Source organism: Triplophysa rosa, linkage group LG17 (genome assembly GCF_024868665.1).
Source record: "Triplophysa rosa linkage group LG17, Trosa_1v2, whole genome shotgun sequence".
Taxonomy (NCBI): Eukaryota; Metazoa; Chordata; class Actinopteri; order Cypriniformes; family Nemacheilidae; genus Triplophysa; species Triplophysa rosa.
This window is the reverse complement of record NC_079906.1, coordinates 16,748,390-16,760,346: the sequence shown is the minus strand read 5'-3', so window position 1 is coordinate 16,760,346 and position 11,957 is coordinate 16,748,390. Positions and strand designations below refer to the sequence as shown.

Here is an 11,957-nt window from a genome sequence, read left to right as displayed (position 1 = left end):
AATTGAATGATTTCCAGTTGTGGATGGTTAAATAAGGTTAAGTAACAAACGTGTTTGTCAGGAAGTGATAGCACTTGTGTTGTGTGTTTTTAAAAAGGCAAAATACATAACAGTTTTCTGTGTCAGTTGCCAGAAACTTTGCTAAAGTATTTTTTTGTTGACAGGTTAAATCTGGGTTGTGTTAATTGGCGGTATTAGGACCACATGCCTGTAGTCATATAACATACTGTATGGTTAGCCCACATGCTTACGTTAAACGTCTAGCTTTTCCCCTTGAACACAATAGCCTAGATGAATAACTAACATAACTAAATTACATGAAATGGTACAATAAGCTATATAACACCGTAGTGCCATATATCATGAACAATATTGGCTAAAATAAACTTTTCGTTTCATCCTGTTTTGTTAACAGCTATCATACTCTTGTGATATATAAAATATAGATCTAGATTTTTGGTTGCTTTATTGCACGATACATATATTATTATATAACAACATTGCACAATTTGTGGTTACATGATCAGTTACAAGAATGATCTGTTTTGTAATAGTACCAAAAACGAACCTTTACCTAAAAACAATATAGGCCAACCAAGCTTGAAAGTACATTTCAAGCCAGGACTATGCCTTAGTTGAATTTAGATATTTTTGTCGCTATTATAAACATGCTTTAGAAAAAAAACATTACTGGTGTGCGTCTCAAAACTGCACAGGTGTATTTTAAGACATTTCTGAGCAAGTTATATTCAGTGAAGACAGGTCACGCATTCATTTTAGTCTGGGACTAGCCTTAAGCCGTGAATCCGGGCCAAAATAATGCCCATTCTATTATGTCATAAATTCCATTGTTGTCACTTAATTTTGTTCATCAAAGTGTCCTATGGATGTTTTTATATAATTTCTGTTTTCATGATCTCTCGTTCATGTGCCCGACAAGCACTAATTCTAAATATAGACAACAGCTTATAAAGGAACGTGTAAGAACTAATCTATAATATAAGGTGATTTAATGTGAAAATGCATATTTAGAATTAGAATAAAATATGTTTATTGTGAATATTATGTCTATCTAAAATATAGTTCATTTCATTAACAAAATATTTGATGTTTTTTTAGCGTGTTTGAAGCGTGACGTCATTTCCTCGCGACACAGCACATCTTAGAGGACGCTGAGCAAAGCATGGGACACTTTTCTTTATTACTAGTGTTGATGTGTGTGTTATGTTTACCGTTAACAGAAGGTAAGGAATGATATATAACTCTGTTGTCAGATTATAATATTTGCACGTGTTTCATATATTAACATGTTCAAATCGGATCTCACGTTGCACGCTTTGCTTTCGAGTCATCCCATTAGATCGGTGGGAGCAACTGTCAAAATCGAAGTCTAGATGTGTTCCGAGTTTCCACTTGCACGAAAAATAAAATCGTATTGAAAATAAGTTTAGCAAGTTATGCACGCTTGGCTTTATATATAGGCAGTGAAATGACAGTTTTTTTTATTTTGCATATTACGTGAAGGTGGTTCCACGGACACGTAGCGATACAACTTTTTTTACGTATGCGATCAACTACATCTACCCGAATATAGTAGTGACGTATGCAAAAGTAAAGATTTGGTTTGGGAACGAATTATAATCAAACTGCAATGCAGTTTATCACTTATTTATAAAAAATATGGCCAATGAAACAATTCTTAGTCATCTGTTTTTCGGCTTTTAGCATGCATTTTAAGCATTAAGGCAACTACAACAAAATTCCTCTTAACGGATAACAGATGAACAAAATTAATCGCAACATTTGTCTTTCTATAGAGGGCGCTCGCAGACAGGTTACAATTTAGCAGTGGTGTTAATGGGTAGTAATTTTCCTTTGTATAATGACTGTAAGTGAATTAAAATGGGCAGGATATACTTAAAATGACCAACATTTCCAGGAACCATAAAGTGGTACTAATAATTAAATGTAGTAATTATAATTTTATTTATTTAGTAATAGCATTATTATTTTTAGCACCGTATGCTCAAATGAATGAAATTGTTGAAGCAACTTGTTTTATTTATTTGGGATTATTTTTAACACAGTGTTCACAAGTTTCCAGAAGTGTAGCAGTGAGGAATTTTCGTGTAATAACGGCAGGTGTTTGCCTTTGAACCTGCGCTGCGACGGTGTGGACCACTGCGGGGACAGTAGCGACGAGAGCGCCTGCTTTGACTGCAATACCGGCTCGCTCCACTGCGTGGCAGCAGCGCCCTGCATTCATTCCCACAGCAGCTGTGATGGCAAGCCTGACTGCCCAGATGGTGAAGACGAGCACGATTGCACAGATCTCAATACAAAAGTGTGCTCTAAGTCAGAGTTCACATGCGCTAATGGACAATGTGTGCCTAGTTCGTGGAGGTGCGACCACTCCAATGACTGTCTAGATGGCAGTGATGAACTGGGTTGTGGTAAGATGTCCTAGTCTTAAAATGTGGGCATTTACATTTAATCGTTTTGGCAGACATTATTGATTTTTTATTTTTGATGAATGTATCATAATTGTCTGATTTTGCTTTGTTTCTGTGTTTGTGTAGATCTGAACGAGTGTGAGCATGATAATGGGGGCTGTTCTCACCTGTGTGTAGATCTGCCATTAGGCTTCATTTGTGACTGTCCCAGTGGAATGAGGTTGGTCCAGGACACACACTGTGAGGGTAAGAAATAAATCACATTTTCCTGAACTGTTAAAAATGTATTATTAAAAAAAACAATGTGTTCCAGTGTAAACTCTGCCAGGAAACATTTTAACAACATAATTTCATTTTATAAACAGTTAAACATCAACATGACAGTGCTTAGATATTAGTAATCCAATATACGTTCATTCAGGCTTCTCCCATTGGACATTAAAAGACGTAGAAAACATCATAGTCACCTTCACAATATACAAAACTTTGGGTATTCTGTTTTTTTGCACATACTCACTTTTCCTTCTTCTGTAGATGTGGACCACTGTCTTGATTCAGATGTGTGTGATCAGATTTGCATCCATTCAAATGAATCTCTTGCATGTGAGTGTCAGGATGGGTATGATCTGACCTCAGGGACGGGGCAGTGCAAGGCTACAGGTAAGAAGAACATTTGAATGACGTTTTACTATAAAGATGTTGAAGAATGATGGTTTCTAATATTTTGTGTGGGGAAACTGTTCTGCACAGGCGGTGAAGCTCATATGGTGGTCTGTACCCATGAGGGCATTAAGTGGATGGATCTCTATGGCTCAGAGGAAAGAAACATCACGTCTTGGGTCACAATGGGGTCACCGGGGCCTATTGCAGCTCGTAATGCAAAAAACAAACTATATTGGACCAGTCCAGATGATGACCACATTTACAGGTGCGTAGCCATTAAAGTGCTGGTATCATGAGGAATCAAAGTAGACAGAAGAGTTCATTGTATTGCGAAAAAAAAGAGTGTAACTCAAAACATATCCTCCAATCAACGGAGATGAAAGAGTTCATTATATTGTAACAATGCATTGTAACTCACCCCCTCAGCGTTCCTATAACCCCTTTTTAATTGTATTTGTACCACGCCTAGTACGGTGGAATGCTAAGCGGTTTAACCAAGGTTATTATAGTTTACTGAAAACAAAGAGAAAACGTTTCTGTATATTGAAATCAAATAAAACATCAGTCTTTTATTTGGAAAAACTTAAACTAAATGAAAATGTTCAATAATAAAGTGAAATAAGTCGGGGCACTAAAATTATTTCCTGAACTAAACTTATATAGCAGTATAAAAAACAAAATTGTAATAAAATGACAAAATCACAGAATTTCTAATAATTTAACTAAAATTAACATGACAAAAATATGAATAAACATACAACAAAACTGAAAACAAGACTATGAAAATTCATCCCTCTCAGTCCAAAAAGGCACATTTTTAGAAACTACAAAAACAATGCTGCAAAAATGGCTCGATCTGCAACAGATGAATAAAAGTCTGAGTCTGAGAAAGGAACCGCAAAGCCATTTACACTACGTCTATATTGATATTGCAATCTTAGTGAGGAGGCGGGGCTGACCCCGTTGCTATGTATGACACATTCTTTTAAGGACTGGATTGGTTGGTTGGCCAAGAAGGAAAAAAGAGCGCCTTTAAATATAGGGTCATTAGTTTGATATGTAGTTTTTCCTGTTTTACCGTACTCACACGCACTATATATATATATATATATATATATATATTTTTTACCATGCTGTTAATGTCAACGTATTTGATAGAAAATGAACAGTGACAATACGTTTCTGTAAGTGCTGTAATTGTTTGTGTGATCACTATAGAAGGTTGTGACAGAACCAAACTCTTAAGTCTCTTAAAAGGCCTCCTTGCAACTCTTAAAATTTTGGACCTTAAGAGCTCTTTTAAGGGATAAGATGCTTTATGAATTACTTTTTTCTTTACTAGGATCTTTTCTGTAATTTTAAGGGGAAACGCCCACATTTCTAAGAATATTCTTTTTTTCACTTTTTCAATTTTGTCACTAGGAGCAACTCTTTGCGCTAAGATTTTTCATGAATAGGGGCCCAGGTTTTTACCTACAATTCAGTTTCAATCTAACACAAAGTTTGTATATTTCAGGATCTCTGTTGACTGCAGTGACCACACCGCTTCTGAGTTGATAAAGGCCTCCACTGGCATTCTGGGATTAGCAGTAGATGAGCTCCATGAGCATCTGTACTGGGTCAGCACCAGTACACACGGTTTACACGTGGTCTCACTGAATGGCTCTGACCAAAAGCAGATCATCTCTGGACTCTCCAGACCTACTGCAGTTGCTGTTCAACCTCTGATAGGGTACAATCCTTTTTTTGTTCTCTAAGTAACAAATTCACTTTCACACATTTTTCTGACATGCATAACCCTAAGAGTGACGACACTTTTTTTGTCCGAACTTGATTAAGCAGAATTTGGTTGAATTTCAGATTGTGGATAGGTGGTAAACATAACATGAAATGAAACCTGTTTTAATTCTTGGTATGTAGGGCACGGTATGATTTTCAGGATTGTAAAAAGTAAACTCAAAAGATCAGGCAGAATTGTTCTTTTTTGTTTCTTTTCCCAGACATCTGTTCTGGGCAGATAGTGGGACATCCCCCAGAATTGAGCGTGCCAGACTGGATGGACACCGCAGAATAGCACTGATAACCTCTTCTATACGTCACCCAGTGGCAATTTCACTAGGTTAGAATTTGCATTAATGTCAAGCATTTTAAAATGCCTGTAAACATCATTGTTATTTGCATCTATTGTTAAAACCACCCTTAATGCCTGAAACAAAAATTACAAAAACAAGTGTTGTTAAGTTGTCCGAAAGTGGGAAAGTTAGATTAACTGATCATTTTTCCTGATATTCAGATATTCCCAGAGGTCTGTTATATTGGGCTGACTCGGGCCTTCACACAATATCAAGGGTTGCATTTGATGGAAAGCACAGAAAGACAGTTGTAGAGTCCAATGGATATCTCGACCGACCGTTCGGACTGGCAGTGTTTGAGGTACATCACATTTGGTTTGCACTCACTACCAGAAATACCAACCTGTTTAAAACCCAACGATGTGTAAGGGCGCATAACATTGAATTAGTTTTTCTGTAGCTAAGTAATGTTTGTTTGTTCTGCAGAGTCGTGTGTATTGGAGTGACCAGTTAACCAACTCCACATGTAGTGCAAACAAGCACAACGGAAAGGAACTTCAGGTGTCCCAGAAGCTTGGTTCTGTTTTACCTGCTGGGCTGGCCATCTTACAACCATCCTTGTGGCCTGCAGGTAGAGTTAAATGTAGTTACAAATGCACCTTTTTTCTGTATGTTTCGTTAAGGAATAGTTCACCCAATAAAAATTGTCGTCATTTACTAACCCTAATGTGTATATTCTATCTACTATAATACACAAGACCCTGTAAAAATAACCACCCTTTTTTTTTTAACGCTTCATTGTTATGGTCTGTGGTTAATGTCTGTTGTGTTGTGTTGTGTTATATGTTACTGATTTTAGATGTGTTTTTTAACCACATTTTAATCTGTACTTTTAGACAACGATCTGCCTCCGTCGGAATCTAAAACCACGCTGACTGATTCAGCCTTTGCATGGATTCTATTTTTGACCGGTTAGTGCAGCTTCTTTGTTTCAGCCTTCATGCAGGTAAAGTTTTCTGCTTTTCTGCTTGTAAAGTTGTATTTAATATATATAATAATAATCTGTATTTATCTGTATCTTTTTTTATATATTTTTATTCCGTGTTAGTGTTATTTGTATGCACCATGGGTCTCAGAGTAATGCAATTTCAATCCTCTATATGTATGTACGTACATGTGGCAGAATTGACAATAAAGCAGACTTTGACTTTTTTTACTTTGATTCAATGATCGCCATAACTTCAATTTGTGCATTACATGAACTTATTACTTTTGATAATTTTGCACTTAATTTGCTTGATTGCTGCATAAACTGCTTGTTCCAAAGATCGTACAGATGAGTACATTTGAACTGAATAAATAATAATAAATAAACACATCAGAATTTCAGAAACTTGTGGTGCGTTCCAAACGGGACATATATTCACTTCGGAGTGAAAACAATCATGGCTGCCATATTGAAGGGTCGTTTCAAACCGAAGTGCTCATAACTGGCCACTTCAAAGGGCCTTTTGGAATGAAGGATTTCGAAGGGTACAACTGATGGACACCCCCCCATGATTCTCGTCCTTATTTACAAGGGATGATGAAGCAGAAGGGCACTTCAAGAAACTCTCATTCTGGAGGGTAAACCCTTCGAAGTGCTTAGGGCATAGCGATGAGCCCTTCGGAAAGGAATGCAGGGTTGGGCTACCCAGTTACGCAGATGTAAAAGGAAGGAAGCTAGAATGTTAAACAAAAATCCCAGCATTAGAAACCAAGTTTATTTTTAACAAAATTATCGATTGGTTCAGTCTGATCTCATCAGTTTGAGTAGAACATTGTAGTGTGGATTGTTTTGGGTACCTGTGACTTTTGAGAGTGAGAGAGAAGGTGGAAAATGTAATGCTTTTGACACAAGACATTATAATTGGAAAGCGATATGACACCTTTATAAAATGCCTCCTGTGTTTTTTCTGTCCATTTAGTATGTCTTATAGCATATTTGTTCTTGGTGTGTAGTCTTTCTCAGCCTACTGTTGGTGGGAGCTGTACTATGCTGGCGAAGGTCAGAGTTTGGCATTGCTCGCTCTCTCTCTCTTATCGGACACATGTCATTCAAGGAGTCCCAGGACCCTCTTCTGGTGACTGGACCACCTATGGTACATGAACACAAAGTAAGAGACTTGCTTTAGCTCCAAATTGTTTGTTCCTACAAGTTCCAACAAGCTTTAACTACAACCTGTTTTGTTAGTCGTACAATGTACGCCTTATGTGCTTCTTTGTGAAGAAGCTTATTTGCTTATCTTATCTTCCAAAATGAATGTTTCCTGTGTTTTCAGGATAGCACTCAGCCTGGTCCAGAACTGAAAACAATGGTGTCTTCCTGTAACAGGAACTGCTGATTCCCGTGGTGGTTTTCGTAGCCTCCATTTCCTGCTTTTCTCATGTAAAATAGTGACATGGGCAGATGAATTTCACACTTCATTTTTTGGACTTTCTATCTTGAAGACTCAGAAATAAAACCGTGTGACTATTTAATGATCATTTAAATTAGCAGATGGAGATTCCTCGCCGAAACAAATTATATGGTTGAATTTGAGCACAATTCGTCTGGCAGTGTTAACTTATCGTGACAGTATCAGACCGTTTTGCAAGAAACCAAATATGTATCAAAACAGCAGTCGTGCTTTTCAAGTAACTTACCAAAGTTGCTGTTTTAATAAATGCTGAGTTTCTTGCAAAGGATTTTTGTTCTTTGGTACTTTGAATAATGTGTCCAGCTAAAGCATTCAGCCTTGCTTTTTGTTTTTATAGATTACATTTGATTTAGAACAGAAGAATATATGACAATACTTCAAACTGGCCATGCAGTGGCATAGCAGAGCTAAGATTTCACATGATGCCTGACATTTATTATTAGTTCTTAAGATTTTCAGTTGTGTTCTCTTTGCTGTCATTTTTAAGTGATTAATGGCCCTTGGTCTTTGAGTTCAGTGGTGCATAAATCTCTGTCTTGTAATGGAAACATAGAGAAAATTTGTTTTTATTTAAAATGTACTAATGCTGGATGTGCCTTTGACTACTGGATGGACAGTTCTGTTATATTTATTGTGTTTTATGTTTTATTTATGTATTTGTCAGGGACCATGCACAAAAAAACAGTGTAAAAAGAGAAGAGATTATTTTGCACTAGACTTAGCTACTTGGTAATGCAGTCCCTGGGCAGGTAAATAGGATAGAAAACGTAAAATCGACACATATGAAGCATAAAAACAAAGGTGTCTGGTGAAAAACAAATGCGATTTATTTTTTTGTGGTTTCTATCAAATCTTTCTGTTTTATTTTTTGCTCTAGTGACTGTTATAGTATAAACGTTTCACCTCTTCCTCATGAATTTTACAAATGAAAGTTTATTTTGGAGTTTGAATGCTTTCTCAAAACAATGGTATCAAAAGGCTTGGAGAAATAAAATATGGGTTAGAAATTTATTCTTCATCTGGTGTATTTCTTGGTGTGTATGGTCACAAAGAAGCAGGAAACAAAAGACTAAAAACGTATGACTTACTATAAATGCAGTAACAGACGTTAGCTTCTAAAGACAGCTGAACCAAAGAGACTGAGAGATTTCCTCATTATTAGGATTGTTGGGCGGGGATGGCTGGTGTGACCAACACTCAACATATTTTTGTGCTGGCTGACACTTGATGCACTTAATCCGAAAACAGAATTTACCTCAGGTAAGATGAAGCCGTTTTCTATGTGGGTGATGTAAAATGTCAGAAATGTCATCAGTTTTACTGTTAGTTTGATTGTCTTTCAGCTTTATTTTAAAATGATCTTGATTAATTTCAGTGTATTTGTTTGGGTTTTCGATCGTTGCTTTACCAAAATGTATCAGTGGCGAACGATCATATCCGATAAGGTGTTTATACAACGCCACACATGGGGGTACGGTAGATATTAAATGTAAAGCGTCAACACATCGTACTTATTATAAACTGCTCAAATAATCTAACATCTTTCGAGCAGAACTCGTCTGGTAGGGGCGCGTGCAGTCGAACTGCTGTGTATGCGTTGCCCATTTGAGAGACTTAAATTCTGTAAATTTCGTTTTTGTTAAAAGTTAATTATTGTACAAGTACATTATCGGTGTTCAAAATTGTCGCCGTACTTTACACTGCTTCAAAAATGTACGTTTATAATAATTACCTAGACGAGGTAAAAGTTTGTGAACAAACTTTATGTTGGCTTGAGAAAGTCTAGTCTAAAAGTTTAAAATAGTGTAGTGTGGAAGAAATGTAGACTGTGATAGAATTAATGTGTATGAGTGTGTGTTTATGTTTGAGAGTTGACAGTTGAAGTTTAAAAGTAAACCTTGTCAGCTGAACGTTCTATCAATGTAAATCTATGGGATTTTTGGGCAGTTTGATCGGCTTTTTTAGGAAAACCGTAATGGCTGAAATACACTACAACACTTCTGCCCAGATTTTTACTCTGGACTTGCAGAGTGCCAGTTTGCAGATTTGTTCAGTTAGTGTGTTTCTATCTGAAACTTTCAAAAAGTCTGCAAGTGTATGATGTGTAGTTTAAAAAAAATCTGTTCAAATCACTGACAACGTTTACATGGACAACAATAATCTGATATAACATATAATGCAAAATTTAGCAAGTCCAGCAGCTGTCAATGACGAGTATGATGAACAGAAGTAACGTTAGTAGAATCCCATATTCAGTTTGATTTTTATTAAATCATTCAACTGCTGAGAATTCAGTTATAGTTATATTTACAAAGTCTTCGAGTCGTCTGTCACCACATGTGTAATCCACGTTGTGAGATTTGAGTTACTCTCCCTACCGTGCAACATATATTTGGGCCACTTTGCCATTGCGATCACTTCAATATGTGACCCTGCACAACAAAACCAGTCTTATGGGTCAATTTTTCGAAATTGAGATTTTTACGTAATCTGAAAGCTAAACTTTCTATAGCTATATGAGTTGTTAGAATAGGACAATATCTGGCTGAGATACAACCGTTTAAAACTCTGGAATCTGAGAGCGCAAAAAAAATCAAAATATTGAGAAAATTGCCTTTGAAGTTGTTAATCAGGGGCACTGTGGCAGACCATCCACTCACAAAAATAAAGTTTTTATATATTTAAGGTAGGAAATTTACAAAATATCTTCATGGAACATGATCTTTACTTAATATCCTAATGATTTTTGGCATAAAAGAAAAATCGATAATTTTGACCCACACAATGTATTTTTGTCTTTTACTAAAAATGTTCCCGTGCTACTTAAGACTGGTTTTGTGATCCAGGGTCACATATGCAAAATCTGGTCCTTTATCGCGCCAAAGCCCCGTCACTCACGAGCTATAGAGCCAACACATGATCTCAACTGTAGATTGATTGACTGGTGAGGTCTCCCTATCCCAGACCTGATTGGTTAAACTGAACCAATAAGGGCTGTGTTAAGGAATAATGTGTTTATGACTGCACTACACATTATTTTCGAACGTTTTGAAAAAACTTGACTAATCAGACGCAAAGAAAAGGAAAGCTGCTTGGGCAGGTTTTTTATTTCATAAACCTGCCCAATCTGGCTACATTGGTTCAGATTTTAAAAGTCTTGTACTGTATTCCAGCCATTAGTCTGATCCCTTAGAAAAGATATAGCACACTTCCTCAGATCAGTCTGAAGTTCTGCTAACACGATTAGCATGTCGTTAGCATGATGTTAACAGGAATAGCATGTTGCTAGCATGTCGGCTAACATGATGCTAGCAAAATTAACATGTTGCTAACATTATCCAAAGCGACTTACAGAGAGTTCAGGGAGCAATAAGCGATATGTCATACAAGAGCAATAATACAATAGGTGCTAATACAAAGTTACTAGTTTCAGCAAAAGCTAGACCAACACTTGTTGAGAGGGTTAGTGCTTTTTTCTCATTTGTCTCTCAAGTATTCACAGAAGAGATGGGTTTTAAGTAGTTTTTTTTCATGTTGTGAGAGATGTGGTTGACCGGACTGAGTTAGGAAGAATGTTCCACCAGGCAGGAGTTGTGAAGGAGAATGAGCGGGAAAGCGATTTACTGCCCTTATGAGAAGGCAATACAAGATGCCGCTCGTTTGCTGAACGCAGGGTTCTTGATGGGGTGTAGGAGGGTATGAAAGTATGCCGATGCAGATCCAGTGATAGTCCTGTAGGCAAGCATTAGCGACTTGAATCTGATACAGGCTTCAACCGGTAGCCAGTGGAGAGAGATGAAGAGGGGTGTCACATGAGCCCTTTTGGGCTGTTGGAAGACGAGGTGTGCTGCTGCGTTCTGAACCAGCTGTAGTGGTTTGATAGCCTTTGCAGGAAGACCAACAAGGAGAGCATTGCAGTAGTCCAACCTTGAGATGACCAGGGCCTGGACAAGGAATTGTGCCGCATGCTCAGTGAGATAGGGTCTAACCTTTCTAATGTTGAATAAGGCATATCGGCATGACCGCGTTGTCTTTGCAATGTGATCATTGAAGCCATGATTTAACTATAGCATGTATGGCATTTGTAGTAAAATCATAGTAGCCTCACAATTTTGTTACGCTACAGGAGACATGGTGATCTTTCTGTTTAAAGGGAACCCGGTGTATAGAGAGATGTATGGCTTAATGCGTTGTAATAGCCTTACATTACTAGCATTTGTCGTTAGAAACACATCAAATATTTTCAGTTTTTAAAAAAACCCTAAATGTAATACTCATTTTAACCTAAGGAGGCTGCCATGTTCTCTTCT

At 37.1% G+C, this 11,957-nt stretch overlaps 2 protein-coding genes across 3 annotated transcripts in view; both read left to right on the top strand.

Annotated features, from left to right (window-relative positions):
- The first annotated feature begins 1,152 nt into the window (after nt 1-1,152).
- On the top strand, nt 1,153-8,658 carry LOC130568113 (low-density lipoprotein receptor-related protein 8-like). Of its 2 annotated transcripts, none has more exons than XM_057356784.1 (12): nt 1,153-1,244; nt 2,088-2,453; nt 2,580-2,699; nt 2,988-3,113; nt 3,204-3,381; nt 4,633-4,848; nt 5,117-5,235; nt 5,410-5,549; nt 5,675-5,819; nt 6,085-6,159; nt 7,190-7,344; nt 7,510-8,658. In XM_057356784.1, the coding sequence occupies exons 1-12, from the start codon at nt 1,184-1,186 to the stop codon at nt 7,570-7,572; spliced, it is 1,764 nt and encodes a 587-aa protein (XP_057212767.1). In that variant the 5' UTR covers nt 1,153-1,183; the 3' UTR covers nt 7,573-8,658. The 2 variants fall into 2 exon arrangements, with proteins under 2 accessions (XP_057212767.1, XP_057212768.1); XM_057356785.1 differs by having other exon boundaries at nt 1,156-1,244; nt 2,143-2,453.
- A 135-nt stretch (nt 8,659-8,793) lies between these two features.
- b3gnt3.4 (UDP-GlcNAc:betaGal beta-1,3-N-acetylglucosaminyltransferase 3, tandem duplicate 4) overlaps nt 8,794-11,957 on the top strand; it is a 12,666-nt gene continuing 9,502 nt past the window's right edge. The window contains exon 1 of the mRNA XM_057357559.1: nt 8,794-8,907. The gene's annotated coding sequence lies outside the window, so the exon portion shown is untranslated. The remainder of the gene's footprint in view (nt 8,908-11,957) is intronic.